Below are 12,231 nucleotides of genomic sequence, written 5' to 3'. Positions count from 1 at the left end.
CTCAATGTGTGGAGGTAAACTAAACATACCCAAGGGCCATATTTGGTCTATTGCCCACTTTTGGTTTTATGTTTGCTGTTTCCAAACAGGTGGGTAGAAAGCAAATATTTCTTTGTGAAACCTTTCCTTTCTTTAGTATCATATGTTTCACAAAAAAGTGGGTCCCAACATGTAGTAAATAAGCCTACTGAGACTCATAATTCAATTAAACATAAATTCTTTTAAAAAGACTCATACATCACAGTCAAGAATGCTTCCACTGCCTGTTGAAACTACAAGCTATCTCTAGAATTCTTCTAGATTGTTAACCAAACGTAGAATGAGTTCCTAAGCCCGCTGAAACTAAGTGCTTAAAACAATTCCCCTCTCTACTGTTACTAACTTTACGGGTTTTAAAGCTCTCCTCTGCTTATGCCAGGGATCAGCAATTCTAACAGACACACTGCAACAGTCTGTCCTGCAGCTGACAGCAAAAAAGGCTCACTGAGTTACTATTACTGCACTCAGGAAAACCCTGTTGGTGACAAACATCTGTTGACCTAATGACCTGGATGATAAGAGAAGGTGTAAAATCCTTAAAGGGTCAGACTCTACAGATGAAGTGACTACGTCATGAGCAAATCTCTAAAGACTCGAGGAATGTCACTGAATGATGAGTGGTTGGAAGGAAAAGGAGTTATCGTTCCAGCCCATAGATATTGCCAAAGGTACTCCTTTTAACGTCTCAAACACAGAGGCAGAGAAAAAGTCAGGCTAGTGTTGTTGGAAAGGAGGGAGCTGATGGAAGTAGCTAGCACTGATCAAACTCCAACGCTTCTAGAGACTACTTTCTTTTGTGAAGGGTGCATTTAGAAATTACATGTGTTCACTCCATAGTTATTCATCAAGGACTGGATCAGAATCTCAAGGGAATAGTTCTAAACACACATGTCCAAGTGTTCCTCGATTTACTCAGTCAAAATCTTCAGGGAACAGCCTAGGCTTGTACATTTTTTAAATAAGTTTTCCCAAATAATTGTGGTTCACCAGCAGAATATAGCTGAGACTTAGTGCAGAAACCACTCCAGTCTCATGTCTTACTCACAAAGCCAATTCCTTCTCTTACGTGAGGGTGTGAATAATAAAGAAAAGTGTAAGAGGTAAGAGTCATCAAAACTGCAATGTTGTAGATTTCCCTGGGTAAACAGTAGTAGAACAGGGACTAGTAAACCCAAAAGGCAACTTGATCTCATTATTTATAAACCCCTTCCTTCCCATCAAGACATTCTAGATGGGAGATCAGAGTCTAGACTCTTATCTAAGTGGATGGTTCTGGTTCTGCCAGAATAGGATAATATATCAGTTAATTATTTGTTCTTCTCTCTTAATTCCCACTTAATTGCCACCTGTTCACTGCCAGTCTGCTTTGCTCAGAGTCTTCTTAAAACTGGCACCTAGGCAAGTTTACAATTCACTCACAGTCTTTCTCGAAATAACAATTATTATCCCTGAAAATCACAGAAATATATAAACTGACAGGAATAAAAAGCACAAACTAAAATCTAGGGACTTCCGTGGTTGTCCCGTGGCTGGGTCTCAGTGCTCCCAGTAAAGGGGGCCTGGGTTTGACCCCTGGTCGGGACACTAGATCCTATATGCTGAAACTAAGCCCAGCACAGAGAAATAAATAAATATTAAAATAAATAGATCCTCTTCTTGGCATTTCCCAACTGCCAAAATTCTGGCCTACTTGCACTTTTCACTTGCTCGCTCCTTTTCCTTTCCTTCCCCCTCTTGAGATTTGGGCAGTGACAGAGAAACCATGCTTATCTAAATCATTTTTCATAAAATGGGAATCTGTCAACAGCAGCAAGATTTCTATTGTGTTGTAAAATGCTTTCGTTATGCTTGAATTTTAAGACAAAGTCTACTGAGGCAAATTTTGCTTTACTGTGTTATTTTAGACTGATTCAAAAAAAGAAAACAAAGTTAAGTGGGGGAAAATATTTGGAAAATGTTTTACCTTTAAGAAGTACAGTGTTAGCATAAATCCCGGCCATAAACACATAAAGGAACGCTTTACTATCTAATGCTTGAGAAATATCATGATTTAAAGTGAAATCTTAGACAATTTGCTTCCTTCAAAATACTTTCACTCAGGGAAGACTGGAGCTTCCAAACATGGAAACCTGAGCCCACCTGTTAGAGTGGGGGCAGGTCCTGGCGGGGCTGCAGAGGCTGGACTTCACGAGCTTCCTGAAGAAAGACCAGGAGAGGCAGCTCCCCAGGCACAGCCGCGACCCTGCCGAGCAGCTCTCCGGGGACTGAGCGTGGAGGACCCCGAGGTGCACCTGGTGAACCAAGGGGTCACCAGCCAAGCGAACGCCCTTGCTGGGTGTCAAACAACACCTGACCTGCCTAGTCGGATCTCAGAACCAGGGTTCCTGGAGAGTGCAGGGCTCCAGGAGTGCTGCCTCCCAGGCCCACTTGCACTCACCCAGCTCCATGACGGGCACTGGGTCTCCTTCCTCCTCTGCCCACCCCCAGCGGCACACATTCCCTGAGCCCCTGTAAACAGCCAGTCCCCACATCACTTCCCTCCCCAGAGGCCTTCATTTCCTGTGGGTTCGGAGCCTACCACCCACTCCCACGCACGTTCTCATGGGAAAACCTTCCTTCTGGGGTAGACGGGTGGCTGGCAGGCAGAGCTCTGTCTTTTCTGGGGTCACCGACTTTTTTCACCCCCGCCCCCTGACTCAGGTTTAGAATTGTTTCCATGGTAACAAGGCCTCATGGGCACTATGCAGCTTACCTATTTACATACTGTTGTAAATAAAACACTTGTAGATTAAAAAAAATACTGCACAAACATTTGGTCAATAAAGTTAGCTGACGATACCTTGTTCCTGGCTTCAATATGGGCGTTGTAGGAAAGCAGCTTTGCTGCGAGTGATGTATTCTGGCAAAGGACAGCGTGGTGGAGCGCGGCGTTGCCACAGGCATCCGTGACATTCGGGTCGGCGCCGTGCTCCAGCAGGAGAGTCGCGCAGTCCTCCTCTTGGCATTCTACGGCCTGTCAGCGTTGTGCCAAGAAACAAGAGTGTGAGTACTAGGAATTCACAGTAAACAGTCCACAAGCTTCACCAGTTCCCTCTATTTCAGTGAGACAAATTCACTTTTGGTCTCAGTAAATCACATCCATCTCATGTGGACACGGTTCGCTGCCCCATACCTTCATCAGCGCCGTCCTGTTTTCATTGTCACAGAGGTTAAGCAGGCATTTTCTCTTCAGGAGGAGAGCTACCACCGCTGGATGGCCATTGGCACAGGCCAAGTGGAGCGCAGTCCTACAAAAGCAGGAGCAGTTTTTAGGAAACTGTAGTGTCACTGTTTCAAAACAATCGTTCATTCATGTGATTGAAAACACGCAATAGCATGGTACTCCTATCGCTCTAAAACAAATATTTTGTTTTCTTTTGGAAAAAGAGCAGCATATATTAGCTTTAGCTCCTCTTACACAATATGAAAGAGCAATCTACTTGAATAGAACGCACGAGACCTTGAGATTCAGCTCAACTTGGGTTTGAATTTGACTTTCACTCTGTCCCTTATTAGCTGTCACTCAATCTCTTTGTGCCTCAAGTTCCTCATCAACAAAATGGAGAGAGAGTAGTCGTTATCTCACAGGACACCGCTGCGATGCTTAAATGAGATCCATGCACAGGTAACAGCTGGTAATTGTTAGATTACAATATCAAAGTTACTACTATTGCTACTATCTTACAAGGACATCTGAATGAAGTCAAAGGATATTACAACTCCTTTGCAGATATGTTTTGAGGATTAGAGACAACATTGTACTTTGATGATTCCAATATGCTTAGATTCTCACATGTTAACGTCTCTGACATTGGAATGTAATTTATAATTCACAGGCTTTACAACTGTAAATTGTAGCATTTTTGTTTGTTCATTTCTCATTTTTCGTGTTGGTCTAATTACCATGAGGTGTTTTCGTCTAAGTTTCTTTAGAGATGATGCCTGTTATATATTATTCTATAATAAAGGTCACAACACAGTGATCCCCAACTGTGAACGGCTACACTGCATTTAAACTGACTATAAAATATTAGCTATATTCCCCATGTTGGACAATATATCCTTGTAGCTTGCAGGATTTTAGTTCCCTCACCAGAGATCGAACCGTGGGCCCAGAGCAGTGAGTCTTAACCACTGGATGGCCAGGAAATTCCCAAGATTCCCTTGACTTCTGAAAAGGCTGAAAGTTGCCACAGGATACCAATCCTCACAAATAAATTGAAAGTGACAAATTATTTTTACCTCTTCCACATTCCTAAGAGTGCCAGAAAGATAAACCCTGTCTGTTCACCCGACTTCCCTACAGACAGCTTGCTCTACAGAGATTTTTTAATTTGGGGGGTTGCTAAATCAACTTTCAGATTTTTTTTTTTGTTTTTTTTTTTGGTGTGGAAACCCAGGAAACTCCAGAGTGTTTGCCTTTGAAATCATTCTTAGAAAAGTCTCTGGGGTGGGATATGTGTATACTTACAACTGATTTATGATGTTGTACAGCAGAAACCAAGACAACACTGTAAAGCAATTACCATCTAATTAAAAAGATATGAAGGTTAGTAACCAGTAGAACAAGGAAAAAAAGGTCATTGTCAGTACACAAAAAATGTACCAATAGGAATTTCAGTTTTCTTCTGGTACTTTTCTCACCCTGTGTATTTCAAATGTTTGATCCATACTCCATCTGAAACTTTTTGGTGAGATAAAAATCTAGTTACTTTTCTCTTCATAGTTACCAGGTTATTTCTCTACCATCTACACATAATTTATCTTTACTAATAGAAAACGTCATCAAGCAAATTTTGAAAATCAGAAAGGGCAAATCTTTGCCTACTATACAAAACTTCCAACTTCATCACAATTAAAGACAGCATGTGTAACGCAAAATCTTTAAAACCACGGTCTGTTTATTTAGTTTAAACATGGAAAGACCATATATCCTAAGAAAACGTCTTCCTATTTAAGAACACATTCAGCTTCCGACTTCAAAGCTGTCTTCTAAGGTCCTTCAGCAAGGAACATATACACATGAGTGTACAGTGATATAAAATGGATATTGCATTGTATCTGAAGAATTTTTAACCCAGAAGCTGACCTGTCATGGGGATTATTTTTCTCACTATGCAGATTTCTGTAATATGTAACATTATGGTATAAAAATGTGTACATTAAAAATAAGATGCCGACAACCTCAAAAGTCTGTCCACTGCCAATATCCACAATGGACGATCCATGGGAAGAAGAGTTTTCATAAATCACATGAGAAAAACAATGTGAAAGCCAGGGAGTTCCAGAAGATTTCTTGAGGGCTATAGAACTTGAGAGCTCTTACTCATGAGTACACCATGTTAACGCATGCATAACAACAAATGAAAAGGAGGAGGAAGAAGAGGAAAAATAGATGCTATTCTTTTTTTTTTTTACATTCGTGATGTGCTTAACACAGTACCTGACACAGACTAAGATTTTAAGAAGCTAATTCATTGAGCATGGTGGGGCTTTAGTCACTAAGTCGTGTCCGACTCTTGCAACCTCATGGACTGTAACCACCAGGCTCCTCTGTTCATGGGATATTCTAGTCAAGAATACTGGAGTGGATTGCAAGTCCCTTCTCCAGGGGATCTTTCCGACCCAGGAATTGAACCCATGTCTCCTACATTGCAGGTGAATTCTTTACTGACTGAGCTACAAGGGATAGGATCATTCTGGAATTCTATTAATAGTAAGCTAAAGAAAATAGAGCAGAAAGCCTCTTCATTAGAAGAGGCAGAATGGTGTAGGGGTTAAAGACATGGGCTTTGGACCTATGGGCTTACATCCCAGTCCTACCACTTCAGCCTTTCAACCTTGAACAGACGACCTGAACTTTCAAACCCTCAGTATCGCCATCGTTGAAATGGGGCAATGGTCTCCATCTCTGAGGCTGCTGAGGACTCACACTTGTGTCATTTGCCCGGGGCTTGGTACCTAGCCTCCTTGAATGTGAGTGGCTTTCACTGTCATGGAGACAGAGCAGCAGCACTGACTGCATCCTAGTGGATGCCAAGCACACAGCGGGTCTCCTTTTACAGCAGCCAAGCTGAGGCTGAGGGGTAGCAGGCACAGGGTAACGTGGATAGAGGTCACTGCCTACAGGACAGCTTATGGGCTCTGAGGTGACACCCCCGAGGCCGAGGCCCCATCACTGAACTGGCTGTGTAGAATCGGGCAGTCACTTCACTTCTCTGGACCCTTGTGTCCTACTCTGTCACTGCCCAAGCTGTGTGGAGTATGAAATGAGACACCACACATAAAATACTTGGCCCAGGGCCTAAGGATGGTGGTCATGGTCATGCTTTTCCCTGTTGCCCTTACCACAGCTCTTCCTACCCCTTCTCACCATGTTCTGCCCAGCGCTTTAGTCCTGGGCCGCTGCTGTGGAGCATCTGGGCAAATTTGCTTTCCCTTCTCCAAGTCCTGGGCTCAGTTCTGGGCTCAATGCCAGTCTGTACCAGCCTCAAGACACTGCCCATTGCAGCATTCCCTCGCATCTCTGTTGCTTCAGGTCTCAGTTCACAATCAGAGATTCCTTCCCATATACCCATGTTACCCACTTTACAGTAGGGAAATGGGCCCAGAGAGGGCACAGTTCTCCCTTACAGACACACAGCAGAGTGCATTCCTGGATGGGTTGCGAAACTGAGGTCTTTCACTGTCTCTTCTGGGAAGCCTGGATGTGGATCCCACAGTGCACTGCTGGGCCAGGGCCAGGTCAGCACCATTTACAGAAAATACCAGGCATACCACGTCTGCCAGTCCACCCCTCCTTACCCACGCACTGCCGCTCTTCACTAGATTCCCTCTCCAATGGGCGTTATGCAGGGCTTGGGGGTCACAGAGTACACAATAGGACAGTCACACATTATCAAGCCTTCAAGGAGGCCAGGCCCACCCCACCCCTTCACACAGCACCCTTTCTTCGGGACCCCATCCTCAATTCCACCCCTCTTCTGCCCTTGTTAAAGCCCCTCCCTATAATTCAAGCCCGTCCATAGACTATGGGTCCCTTCCCCGCCTCCACGGATACACTCTAGCCACACGCCTTTCCTCTCCTTGTCGGCTCCTCTCTGGCCACTGTCCTCTATCATCGCGCTCCAACCCCTAACCCCGCCTCCGGACTGACCACGCCCCCTTGACAAACAGCCCCGCCCTCACCATCAGGCCCGCCTCTCAGTTGAAACTCAGGTTCCCTCTGGCCTCCCCATTGCGTCCCTCCTCTCTGATACCGCCCCTCGCCCCGCCTCTCCCGACTGCGGCCTCTGGGGCTCCCTCAGGCCACTGAACCGGGAGACCCACTAAACTCTTCCCTGGGTCTCAGCGAGCGGCCCTCGCGTTCACTTAAAGGGGAGATGCCGGCGAGGGCCCCGCCTGGGCGCCTGTGCCTGGTATTCATGTTTTAGTTCAGTTCTGTGATTACTGACATTCAGTTAAATAACTTTAAAACGGCCAGTAAAGTGCTCTATAAGGGGAATTATAAGCGGGTCCGAAACCAGCTACGGCTTTTGCAGCCTATCAAGTCTGCGGGGTGCTGGATCCCAGGAAGGTGTCCAAGAGCCTTGGAGGGGAGACTCCCAGGAGGGACCCCTGCCAGGCCCTTCCTCCCCGCTTACCTGTTCATCTTGTCCTTGTCATTCAGGCCACTCTTCCCGAGCAACAGCACCTGCTGCACTTTGGCTGCGTTGCCCAGGCTGGCAGCCTTGTGGACCTTCCCGAGGTCCTTGTCTCGGATGCGGTACCCCGGCTGAAAGGTGATTCTATGACTGCCGTCTCTCCCCGGGCTGATGGAGGAGCGGAAGGGCGAGATGCCCTTCTTACTCCTGAAGCCAAAAGTCTTCTTCATCACAGAGCCTACAGACTCCAAACACACCTCACCTCCCCCTCGGCTCTTCACAGGCCCCTAAACCCAACAGGAGCACTAGAGGTAAGCCAGAGCCGTCCTGCCACAACCGCCCAGCTGGGAAGCTCACCTGTTTAGAATCTTGCATCCCAGAATGATCGTTGCTAAGCAACCATCGTTGCTAAGCAACACGTTGCTAAGCAATGTGTTCACCTCTAAACACATTGCCTGTGTGCCAGAATGCCCAGGGTGCATGTGCAAGAACTGGAAGTGCCTTTTTTGAAAGAAACAAATAATATCAATAAAGCCTACCTAAGGTAAGAAGAAATGAGACGAAACTGAAATAAACACAGAAAGGAAAGCGACATTACAACAGATACCTCCGAAGTAAAGAAGCATAATCATAAGGGACTATTATTATTGATGAACAATTACAAACTGGAAAACTTAGAAGAAACAGATAAATTCTGAGAAACATACATGGTGTCAAGACTAAAACAAGAAAGAATACAAAAGTAGAAAAACTCAAAACTCCAGTAACAAATAAGGACATTCAAACATTAATTTAAAAAAAAAAAAAAAACTCCCCAAAGTTAAAAGTTTACGATCACATGGATTCAAGCTCAATTCTACCAACATTCAAGTAAGAATTAAAAGTAAGACTATGCATAAAAAGACTTGACAAAATTCAAAATCCATTTATGATAAAAAATATTCAATAAAATAGAAATTTACTCAATACAATAAAGGCCATTTATAAAAAGCATGAAAAGTGAAAGTGATGGTCACTCAGTCGTGTCTGACTCTCTGCTATGCCATGGACTATACAGTCCATGGAATTCCCTAGGCCAGAATACTGGAGTAGGTAGCCTTTCCCTTCACCAGGGGACCTTCCCAATCCAGAGATAGAACCCACGTCTCTCGCAATGCAGGCAGATTCTTTACCAGCTAAGCACCAAGAATCCCAAGAATACTGGAGTGGGTAGCTGATCCCTTCTCCTGTGGATCTTCCTGACCCAGGAATCAAACCAGGCTCTCCTGCATTGCAGGTGGATTCTTTACCAACTGAGCTAACAGGGAAGCTAGTCTCGCTTGGGAAAACAGCGTCTGATAGGAGGAAAAGCAGGGACCAAGAGGCTTTGACCAGGATGGCTGCCATCTTTAAAAACAAAGAAGCCCTCTGTCCTGAGACTGACTCACGCTGATGCTTGGCAGAAACCAGTACAGCACTGTAAAGCAACACCCTTCAGTTCAAAGTACATTAAACAAAAAACCCTCTCCCTCCACCATGCTGCCCCCTTCACCTGCAGCCTGAACGGTGCTCAACCCAGAACCAAACCCCCTGAAGGAGCTGCCCAGCCCCACGCTCTCCTCCTCGCCACAGCCTGGATTCTGCTCCCTCACTCTGTGGAACTGTTCTCCTCTCTGCCACCGGAGTCGAGAGGAGCCGAAATCAAACGGCTCCCCTCCAGGGGAAGGGGGAGAGCTCTCAGCACTTCAGGTCACGGGTGCCAGGTGGTAAGGCTCAGAGAAAGCTGCCAGTGCTGTTACCAGGGCATAAACATCATGTGGTGAGGCCACGAGCTGGATCCTCACTGGAGGGAAAAAGAGCTCAAGACCCTCAGTCACGTGTCTGTCCTCACAGATGGGGTGCATGCAGTCACGGGCTGTCGTCACTTCCCCACGGTGAGGGGACTCCGATCCTGTGTCTGTGCGGCGGACACTGTGCTCTGATTAAACGTAACCTGGGTGTGGAGAACAGCTGGAGCGCGTGTTCAACCTGCCTCAGCCTCGCTCCCAGGAAAGAGCAATGAGTTTTTTTCTCTTCCCAGCTAGTTGCTGAGGCTGGGAAGAAACAGGGAACACGCATTGGCTCAAGAACACATTCTGATCCAAACTCACAGTGTAATGTAAACCTATCATTTCTGATCCTGCAGGACAGGCAACAGTTTAGCCGCTCAGCCATGTCCAAGTCTCTGAGAACCCATGAATCGCAGCACGCCAGGCCTCCCTGTCCATCACCAACTTCCAGAGTTTACTCAAACTCATGTCCACTGAGTCGGCGATGCCATCCAACCATCTCATCCTCTGTCGTCCCCTCCTCCTCCTCCTGCCCCCAATCCCTCCCAGCATCAGGGTCTTTTTCAAACAGTCAACTCTTCGCATGAGGTGGCCAAAGTACTGGAGTTTCAGCTTCAGCATCAGTCCTTCCAAGAAACACCCAGGACTGACCGCCTTTAGGATGAACTGGTTGGATCTCCTTGCAGTCCAAGGGACTCTCAAGAGTCTTCTCCAACACCACAGTTCAAAACCATCAATTTTTTGGCGCTCAGCTTTCTTCACAGTCCAACTTCACAGTCCAACATCCATACATGACCACTGGAAAAGCCATAGCCTTGACTAGCTGGACCTCTGTTGGCAAAGGAATGTCTTTGATTTTAATATACTATCTATGTTGGTCATAACTTTCCTTCCAAGCAGTGAATGTCATTTAATTTCATGGCTGCAGTCACCACCTGCAGTGATTTTGGAACCCAATAAAATAAAGTCTGCCACTGTTTCCACTGTTTCTCCATCTATTTCCCATGAAGTGATGGGACAAGATGCCATTATCTTAGTTTTCTGAATGTTGAGCTTTAAGCCAACTTTTTCATTCTTCTCTTTCACTTTCATCAACAGGCTTTTTAGTTCCTCTTCACTTTCTGCCATAAGGGTGGTGTCATCTGCATATCTGAGGTTATTGATATTTCTCCCGGCATTCCAGTTTGTGCTTCTTCCAGCCCAGCATTTCTCATGATGTACTCTGCATATACGGTAAATAAACAGGGTGACAATACACAGCCTTGACGTACTCCTTTTCCTGTCTGGAACCAGTCTGTTGGTACATGTCCAGTTCTAACTATTGGTTCCTGACCTGCATATAGGTTTCTCAAGAGGCAGGGCAGATGGTCTGCTATTCCCGTCTCTTTCAGAATTTTCCACAGTTGACTGTGATCCACACAGTCAAAGGCTTTGGCATAGTCAATAAAGCAGAAATAGATGTTTTTCGGGAACTCTCTTGCTTTTTCTATGATCCAGCAGATGTTGGCAACTTGATCTTTGCTTCCTCTGCCTTTTCCAAAACTAGTTTGAACATCTGGAAGTTCACGGTTCACGTATTGCTGAAGCCCGGCTTTGAGAATTTTGAGCATTACTTTACTAGTGTGTGAGATGAGTGCAGTGTGCAGTAGCTTGAACATTCTTTGGCATTGCCTTGCTTGGGGATCGGAATGAAAACTGACCTTTTCCAGTCCTGTGGCCACTGCTGAGTCTTCCAAATTTGCTGGCATGTTGAGTGCAGCACTTTTTTCACAGCATCATCTTTCAGGATTTGAAACAGCTCAACTGGAATTCCATCACCTCCACTAGCTTTGTTCATAGTGATGCTTTCTAAGGCCCACCTGACTTCACATTCCAGGATGTCTGGCTCTAGGTGAGAGATCACACCATCGTGATTATCTGGGTCGTGAAGATCTTTTTTGTACAGTCCTTCTGTGTATTCTTGCCACCTCTTCTTAATATCTTCTGCTTCTGTTAGGACCATACCATTTATCGAACCGATCTTTGCATGAAACGTTCCCTTGGTATCTCTAATTTTCTTGAAGAGATCTCAAGTCTTTTCCATTCTGTTATTTTCCTCTATTTCTTTGCATTGATAGCTCAGGAAAGTTTTCTTATCTCTCCTTGCTATTCTTTAGAACTCTGCATTCAAATGCGAATATCTTTCCTTTTCTCCTTTGCTTTTCACTTCTCACTTTTCACAGCAATTTGTAAGGCCTCCTCAGACAGCCATTTTGCTTTTTTGCATTTCTTTCCTATGGGGATGGTCTTGATCCCTGTCTCCTGTACAATGTCATGAACCTCCATCCATAGTTCATCAGGCACTCTGTCTATCAGATCAAGTCCCTTAAATCTATTTCTCACTTCCACTGTATAATCCTAAGAAACATGATTTAGGTCATACCTGAATGGTCTAGTGCTTTTCCCAACTTTCTTCAATTTAAGTCTGAATTTGGCAATAAGGAGTTCATGATCTGACCCACAGTCAGCTCCCGGTCTTGTGTTTGCTGACTGAGAGGAGCTACCTCACGTCCGAGGTCAGGGAAGGCGACTGAGAGGAGAAACCCCACGTCCAAGGAGCGGCAGCTGTGTTGGCACAGAAGGGCCGAGACGAGCTACTCCACGTTCAAGGGCAGGAGGGGCAGCCATGAGGAGAAACTCCTCCTCCAAGGCAAGGAGCAGCG

General features: G+C 45.4%; 1 protein-coding gene across 1 annotated transcript in view; it reads right to left on the bottom strand.

The window, feature by feature from the left end:
• The window catches only part of LOC136158991 (POTE ankyrin domain family member A-like), a 58,415-nt gene that overhangs the window by 36,078 nt on the left and 10,106 nt on the right, over positions 1-12,231 (bottom strand). The window contains exons 3-5 of the mRNA XM_065920829.1: positions 7,722-8,008; positions 3,212-3,326; positions 2,879-3,052 (exon numbers count right to left, since the gene is read on the bottom strand). Coding sequence (XP_065776901.1) covers positions 2,879-3,052; positions 3,212-3,326; positions 7,722-8,008 — 576 coding nt within the window. The remainder of the gene's footprint in view (positions 1-2,878; positions 3,053-3,211; positions 3,327-7,721; positions 8,009-12,231) is intronic.

Source organism: Muntiacus reevesi, chromosome 2 (genome assembly GCF_963930625.1).
Source record: "Muntiacus reevesi chromosome 2, mMunRee1.1, whole genome shotgun sequence".
Lineage (NCBI taxonomy): Eukaryota > Metazoa > Chordata > Mammalia > Artiodactyla > Cervidae > Muntiacus > Muntiacus reevesi.
Note: the sequence above shows the minus strand (reverse complement) of the source record. Positions and strands in the feature narration are given on the sequence as shown.